This window comes from Aplysia californica, unplaced genomic scaffold, assembly GCF_000002075.1.
Source record: "Aplysia californica isolate F4 #8 unplaced genomic scaffold, AplCal3.0 scaffold01018, whole genome shotgun sequence".
Lineage (NCBI taxonomy): Eukaryota > Metazoa > Mollusca > Gastropoda > Aplysiida > Aplysiidae > Aplysia > Aplysia californica.
The window spans coordinates 192,145-200,779 of NW_004798288.1; the positions used below are offsets into that span (position 1 = coordinate 192,145).

The window sequence follows — 8,635 nt, forward strand, 5'->3', positions numbered from 1 at the left end:
CTCTCTCTCTCTCTCTCTCTCTCTCTCTCTCTCTCTTTTTTCACACACACACACATGTACATACACATAAACATTTAACACTTAAACCTATATGGGTCTTCTCTCCATATCAGGCACACACATAAAGCGTAATCACTGGCAACAATTCCCATTACTGATGGAGACAAGTGCTCTGACTTTAATTGTTGAATCAATGACTCTGGAATGTTTTGCTAGGTTTCTCCCGGCAGCAGGCAGAAGGCTGCGCTGAATGTCTTGTGGAAGTCATCAACACCACACTGGATCACCAGGGCCGGCACATGGTCACAAAGCTGCAAAAGGTGAGCGACGCAGGGAGAAATAGATCACCTGCTGGGGAAGTAATAATTGGTGGTCACTGATCTTTATAACAAAAAGAAGAAAAACAGTAGTTGCGAATGTATAAATAAAAAGACAATCAGTGACCACCAATTACTACCCTGTTATTACAGAATGTAGAATATAGAACATAGCAGGATAAATACTGTCGTTTATATTGGCGGCACAGTGTAAATGATGCAAGAAAGTAACATTTTGTCCTTGTGCGTTTTAAGTCTTGAGGTAGCATGCTTTCTCCTAAGGTCAGAGTAAGCCTACCTGGTTTAATCAGAACCCCAGAAAATGAGACTGTATCCAAAAAAGGGCACTTGGCTGCCTGAGGATTGAGGGACACTATTTATTTTTGGCCGTGAGATAGGCCATATTATGTAATAGAAACAATTGTACCGTGGGTAGAAAAACTACTAGTACTAGTGACATCTCCAAAAATCTAGCTGTGGACACAGGAGAGAAGAAGAAGAATACATTATCTTACAAGCCAAGAACACACTGTTGGAGCCAGTACTGTTGTAAGTTTGTGTTTGGAACATTTATTGAGTTTTTTTATATGGTGTGATATTAATTAATGCCACCATGAGCTTAAATTCTCGTTGAGGAAATAAAGTTGTCCAATTTTTGGCGGTAAAGATGCCGATATTTTTCTTAAGTTCAATTTCCCGTGTTTAGTGTGTATGATTTCTGGCTTGTTATACGAGGGCTGTCCCATGGAAAACCGGAATTTGGTTGTAATTTGAAAACTATTCTATATTTTCACATTCTGTGAACGCGCACTTGTAAAACAATCATCTAGGAATTTCCTGATAGAGCGCCATGAGCATCGCACAAACCAAACGAACACAGCAATTCTCCTAAGATGTCTACCCCCTTGGAAAATTGGTCAAGGGTAGAAGTGAGGTCAGTCATTGGATTTCTGACCGCAAAAAGTCTCAAACCTATAGAAATATACACTGAAATAAAGTCAGTTTATGGGGAGAAAGTTATGGAAAGTCACAGGTATTTGAGTGGTGTAGAAAGTTCAAAGCCGGGCATGCGGATGTCAATGACAAAGTTCACCCAGGTCCTTATTTTTCTGCCAAGACTGAGGACAACAAGAGTCGCGTTATCGAACTCATTCAAACAGACAGGCGCCTAAAAATTCGTGAAATTTTCGAGTAGCTAAACATTTCAAAGTCGACTGTCCATAGAATAGTGTTTGATGAGCTGCACTATTGAAAGGTCTTTGCTCGATGGGTCCCAAAAGAGCTGACAGCTGACCACAAGACGCAACGTGTAGAAGTGTCTCAGACTTTGTTGAATCGTTGTCGCCAAGCTGTCATGGGAGTCATGAACGCATCTGGAGACCTCCAACAATACGATGAAGCATTCCTGAGAAGCATTATTACAGGTGATGAGACTTGGATACATCACATGAAACCTGGGACAAAGAGAGATTCAATGGTTTGGAAGCCCACGTCTTCACCTCCCCCGAAAAAGTTTAAAGTTCAGTCATCGGTGAAGAAACTCATGGCCACGGTTTTCTGGGACGCTAAGGGTGTTCTGCTTCTTGACATTCTGGAACGAGGATAAAGTGTTAATGTTAACTGATACTGCCAGACTCTTGATAAGTTGAGAGAGGTTTTGCTCCGAAAAAGACCTGGCCGATTGTCCAACGGGGTCATTTTACAGCATGACAACACAACGCCACACACCACATACGCTACGAAAGACAAATCCAAAGGTTCGGCTGGGAAGTTCTGCCACACCCCCCTCACTGTCCTGACTTGACCCGGTCAGATTATCACCTTTTTCGTCCAATGAAACGCCATATTTCTGGACAGCGATTCGCCGACTACAAAGACCTCGTGGAAGCCGTGAAAGATTGTTTGAAATTCCTTGACGGAAAATTCTTCAGGGAGGGTATCTTCTCCCTGATCCAGTGATGGGGAAAATGTGTCCAGCAGGATGGTGATTACATTGAGAAACAAAGCACATGTTGAGGTATGATGTGTTACATTTTTATTATATTAGGACAAAAATTGTTGCTTTTATAGCCAGCCCTTGTACATCTCAAAGCAAGTCATTGATGAAGACTCTCCATAGGTTCAGTCCATAGTAAGTCCAAGGCAGAAACTATGCATAAAGCTGAATAAAGCAATTTTCAGTGGAAGAACTACATGATAATGGTAAGAGCATTTTTAACTATATGGTAGTAATTTCTGTATAAATGAAGAGTTAATCCAAGATAATATTCATAATTATTTTTATGTATCTCCATGAAACTGACTTTTGTGTGAATTGCTATTGTCTATTTCTCAGGAAATAACAGTGCAGCAGCTGCTTGCGGAGATAGCATCTGTGAAGAAGGACATGACACTTCTGCAAAAGACTGAGTTTTCTTCTCTCAAAACAGATACTGAGGTGGGTGTGCTACATGCTGTTTACCCCATGTCCTGTTTCTCTGTTGTCATTATTTTGGTGAAGATTGGGAAAACCCATTTTCAGAAATGTGCTGACCTCATCTTTGTTTAAATTCAAGTTTATTTTTCTGTCTTTACCACTGAATTAAAAGTGTTGTTTTTTTAATCATCTAAAGACTGTTTGTAAAGATAGTGAATACTTTTGTAGAACCATTTACATAAACTATAATTGTTAAAGTTCTTTTGTCTATATTTGATTTTTAAAAGTTGATTTTTTACTATATATGGTTGTAAATATTTTTGGGGGAAAAAGAACTAATGATTGTAGGCCTACATACTACATGTACCTTCAGTGTGTTTTATTTATTTTTTTAACAGAAAATGAGTTTTGAGATGTCTCAGATCCAAGGGCATATGAATGATGAGATTGTTAAGTTGAAGGGGCAGTTCAGTCTGGATATCAACCTGGAACGAGGACGCGCCATAGAAGCGGTGAGTAATGGCAGTGATTGTCTCATTCCTTCCTCTATTGCTTACATGATTCATTTTTATAATTGATTAAAGTGGAGAAGTGGAGCTTGAACTGACAAATGCAAGTGCAAGTAGTTGGAGGGTATCACTGGTAGGTCTTTTTACCGTGCTCTTCCATTTCTGGTAATTAGATCTGCCGTCTTGGGGAAAAAGGATGAATATCGCGACATACCCATTTTCCAGGAGGGCCAAAAAATCAAATTTATTCGTCTCATGTTTAAAAAGTTGGTTTTTTATTTTATTGTTAACTTGATTTTTGGCAGGAGGAAGGATGGTGCAATTATGCACTTGTAGTTAAAATTTTGTTTGGAAATATCAACAAAATTTTGTGAAGAAGACAAAAGTCATTCTTTCATAACAGATTGATGAAGTTTTGATTAGTTTTTTTTATGGGAAAAGGACGAATGGCAATATTCGTCTTTCTTTCACCCGACGTTGTCAAATAATAATGTCCTGGATTTTTCGTTTCTGTGATATTTGAGGTTCGTCCATTTTTTTGGTAAGTGTTTTGTGGCTTCCAGACTGTTATTTAATTGAGCTTTGGGGGTGGAGCCAAAGATCTGGGGTTCAAATTCAGGTGAGTGTACAGAAGCAGTCGTGCTTGTCATCTTACTGCGTGCAACACACTTGACACTGCGGGGATCAACGCCGGATATGCCAGGATTTGAGCCTTTTGGTATTTCATCGTAAGACCTGTAGCAATGTAACGTAAGCATGTTTTGGCGAAGAAAGACGAATATTCGTCGCTTTTTCTTAAACGGTTTTTCCTTTTCACTTGCTAATATACAGCTGAGGAGAAACCTCTCGGTATTCGTCCTTTTTTCACAGTAGGACGGGAGATTCGTCTTTCTTTCATAAAATATAAAATAAATTAAAAAGAAAAAATTGTGATGATACTTCCAATACCAAATTAAAGTATTCAAACCTCTCTAAATATAATTGCCACTGGTTCAAAAGATGCAGCTTTTTATGCTCTTTCACGTGGTATTGATATCTCTATACGACCCAATATCCGATATTCGTCCTTTTTTCCTAAGACGGCAGAGATATACTCTTTTCTTGTACTAAATGACAAATTAACCATTATCATGTCATGCCGATTTACTTCTCTAAACAGTGATGAGTTCAGTATAAGGATCTGTGGACTCTCACCTTTTATTCTTTTTTGTTTGGATACAGCATTCTGTATGTTCATAACCAGAAATGGATTGTCTTGCTGTTGTTAGTTCAGTACCTCGATCTGTAAAATGATATACTTTTCTATCTTTCTTCAGCATGCTGAAAATGAAAAGCGACTGCAGATGCTTCACAACAAGATTGATACCGAAGTGGCCAACCTGAAGACCACATATGAAGTGTACCGTAATGATATATTCAAATATGCTGGAGGTAAGTACTTTTTAAGAGAACTAGTTAATGAGAAATGTGTGCTTTATGCTTGTAAGCAAAGGATAGGTTGAGGCTGAGCTCAGTCTTGGAAAAGGCACTTTTCACAAATTATCCCGTTTGGTTCATTCTTATTGGTGATGGACTTTAAATTCAGAGGTCCCGCCTTTTAAATAACCTTACAGTGTTGCGAGGAATGTTAAACCTGTACAGTTTTGCAATTTCAAAAGATGGATGGGACCTGTTTAGTTGGATGAGTCAGGGTCAGGAACGAAGTGATTAGTTCTTTTAACAATTGGCTAACCACAAGGACTGCAGTCAACAACAAAAAAACAAGCCTGTTACCACAAGTGGCAGCTTAGGGAATAGAACCCACAGTGCTCATCTCATGTGGGGTTTCTGTTGTGGAGCAGGAACTCATGGTAGTGACCATCTAGTGTAAAGGGAATTTAATTATTACAGTATTTGAGATTGGCTTTCATTGGAGTATTGTATTGTAGACTTGGGGGTCCATTCTTACAGAGATCACTTTTGTCCATTCTTCTACCCGTGTATTAATGAATGTATGTATGTGTGTGTATGTGTGTGCGCCAGTATGTGTGTGTGTGTGTGCATGTGTGCGCCTGCTGGACATGTGTAGTTCATCAAGGGGAGTACTATACTTTTATTACCATTTTTTTCAGGTACTGTGATTGCTGTTGGAACTCTTGTCCTTGGAATTCTTCGACTGTGGCATTGATATAGGCTGACCGTAGAATCATTAATTGTACATTTAATAATTATATACCTTCATATATATATCTTATATAGGCCTACACGTTTCAGGAAAGGAATATGCTTTTGTTATTCTGTAAAACTGAACAATAAGATTTAAAATGCAGTCTTTACTCTTCGGTGAAGGTAAGTTCATAAACTGACAGATGTTCCAAGATCATTATTTCAAGATATTGTTCTGTAGCTGGACTAACTTACTGTTACTTTGTATCCAGCATTTCATATTTTATTAACGATTTGCTTCCATTGATAAGGCATCCTTGCGGAAATAATTTTTGGTATTCCTTTTTGCACAATTGATGTTTATTTATTTTACATTTTTATTTCTTTGTTTATTTGTTCAGATATTTTTTACCAGTTTTAAGGAAGAATGATTGATAGCTGGTTCCCGTGTGTATAGTGCCTTGCTATTTTCTTCTTCCCAAATATGAATATCTTAGGTCAGATTATTACTAATTAATTGGCAAATGTCCACTGTGTATGAAGAGAACATCCACTGTGTGATAGAGCACATGACTATTATTTAGACATGAATGGTCAAGTCCTCACATTAAAATTATAGTTTCATCCTAGAGAGTGAAATTATAAAAAATAATGGTATTTTACTGTTTGAAGGTCTCTGCCCATAATTTTTGGTTGCTCATAGATGAGAAGTCTTATTCTCCATTTCATATTGCATATATTTTTGGTCATTTTGATAAAATGGGAAAGAGAAGTTGCCTCGTGCTGTGTTTTGCAAACTGACAATACTTACCAGAATAGCATGACTTTTCTAAAATTATAGGGCATCTCAGACTTTTCCTTTCAAGTAAGATTACACTCTTAATAAGGAAGTCTCCATCCAAGGCCATAGGGATAAGTGCAGGTTTGCTGCAGTTGCTGTAATGTTCTATAAAATGTGTTGTCATGAAAGGTCTCTGAGGGAGAAGCATAACTCAGTGTAAGAATAAATTATAATAGGGCTTTTTAAGAGAGAGAGATTTAGAGATAGGGAAGGAGGGTGGCTGTGTGTCTTTGTGTATGTGTGTGCATGGGTATTGCAATGTGGGTGTACCTGTTTGTCTTGAGATGACGAATGTATTCATATTTTGTATTCTGGAGAGTGGTGGAGCATGGTGTCAGTTTGTTTCTGTGGAGAGTCAATATCTTATCTCGTCTTATCCTTGTCTTAACCAGTGTGCAGAGACTTTAGATATGCTACTGTCAGGAGAAGTATGCTGTGAATATCCTGTTAAAGTGCATGAATTTGAAAAGATTGGGGATAGAAGTTTGCATTTAGACATGATATTCAACAGGGATATGTTTGAGTGCGTGTGTGTGTGTTTTTGTGAATGTTTGTATTTTCTAAAAGATCGCATTTTATTCGTCTTCCTTCACCATAGTGATCTCAATGGTTCGTCAGTTGTATATTTGTCATGAGTGTAACTGGCCATTATTTGTATATCTTATATTGTCCTTGTGGGTTGTTTTTCCCTTGTCCCTTCCAGACAACCTCATGTCGTTTTTAAAAGTTACACTTGATGATAGCCGATATCCTAAGTTTTGGGGTATAAGGAATTTCGAACTTCATTCCTACAGCAGGCTCAAGCTGTTAAATTTTCTTTTACGTAAGGGTTTTTTGTTAGTTTTCGAGAAGACACAAATGTTTGGTCCCACTTGCCAGGGCTTAATGAAAATGCCAGGTACAGAAATGAAGCCAAACTCTTTGGCATACATACAAGTTTAGCTCACTGCCAAGTAGCCTTTTCTGCTTTAAAAGCTTGCAGTACTTGATATTATGGCTGTGTGATGGTATAAATTTATGGATGTATTTATATATCTGTTTGAGTATGCAGTCATTATGTAGGATGTATATCAAGGTCTGTCTGAGAGGAGGATGCATGTCATTATGTCATTTCTCAGTACGTTTAACGCACCAGGACTTAACGTCTCCTAATTGTTTACAAGTGCTGCTTGTTGTTTCTTACATCAGGTTCTTGTATCTATCTGCTGATACATGTGTACTGTTTCCAAATGTTTGATAGAATCACTGATATTTGACTCGTGCAATAATGTTTTCTCTTGTCAGTCTTGCATTGCTACTGTTGTCCTCCTTCTGCCTGAGGAGATGGCAGAGATACCTTGCCCTGAGGATGTACCGGTGATTGGTTGTGATCATTCTGTTCTTTCCACTTTTTGTTGATATTTAATACTTCTGACCTCATCTATTCTCTTTCAAAATATGACTGTTATTGTGTTGACTCGTCATAAGCGACAAATCAACATCTGTAGTGGTATCCTTCTGTCTATTTGCTGCAGCAAGTTTCATTTATCTTCGTTATGTGAATATAAAGTCTGATTGTTGGGAGGCAGGCCCTCTTACTGTTGTTACAGATGCTGCTTTTTGGCTATTGCAGTTGGTGCCTTGTTCACTGGCTTCTTACTTGTGTCCGTGGTGTAGCAGTTAGGCGCTTTGTTGTGCTGTCCCCGTGGTTTTATGCAAAAAAAATTATGAAATTATGCAAACTGAGCCCAAAAATGTGAAATTATTCAATTCTTTTAATTTTTAACAAAGAATGATAAAGGAAAATAATCAGAAATTATGCAAAATTTGATCAAATTTTGCTAAATTATGCGGGGTGCATAAAACTACGGGGACAGGTTGTGGCATGCAGAAGACCCGGGTTTGATTCTCGAATGGGGAGAATTCTTATCAAGTATCTCAGTATTTCTGCTGGGATGTAGGCCTCTCAGCCTGGGTTGAACCTGACAGACAGGGTCGGTAGCCCGCCTTCTAAATGATCTAAATTGTGTTGATGGATGCATAAAAATACCTACATTAACCCCTAGATTGCTAATCATGTTTGCACCCCGCTTGCTAAGGAAAATTCTACTGTGGGCAAGATATCGGATGTCACAATCTTGAATCGACGTTTGTTTGCTGATTATAATTATAAGAGGCTGATTGGTAAAACTCATTTCAATAGAAAGAGAAATGAAGAGATGAATTAATTCATTGACAAGACCTGCTAGAACAAGCCATTAAACGCAGGTTTTAGCCGCCCTGCGGGATATGTTTACAGAGCACTGGGCAGCGGACTATCCAGACATATGAGATACTTCTACGGCACAGTCTGGCTTTGAATTATCGAGCTTTTCCTGCAACAATTACTAAAATAGATAGTATTTGTATAACGCAGTCCTCGCTCAAC

The 8,635-nt window shown here is 38.3% G+C and overlaps 1 protein-coding gene across 1 annotated transcript in view; it reads left to right on the forward strand.

The window, feature by feature from the left end:
* The window catches only part of LOC101850293 (mitochondrial calcium uniporter regulator 1), a 14,213-nt gene extending 6,256 nt beyond the window's left edge, over positions 1–7,957 (forward strand). The window contains exons 3-7 of the mRNA XM_005111162.3: positions 217–320; positions 2,653–2,754; positions 3,132–3,245; positions 4,559–4,673; positions 5,354–7,957. Of these exons, the coding sequence (XP_005111219.1) occupies positions 217–320; positions 2,653–2,754; positions 3,132–3,245; positions 4,559–4,673; positions 5,354–5,409 (491 nt within the window). The 3' untranslated portion in view covers positions 5,410–7,957. The remainder of the gene's footprint in view (positions 1–216; positions 321–2,652; positions 2,755–3,131; positions 3,246–4,558; positions 4,674–5,353) is intronic.
* Positions 7,958–8,635: the final 678 nt, after the last annotated feature.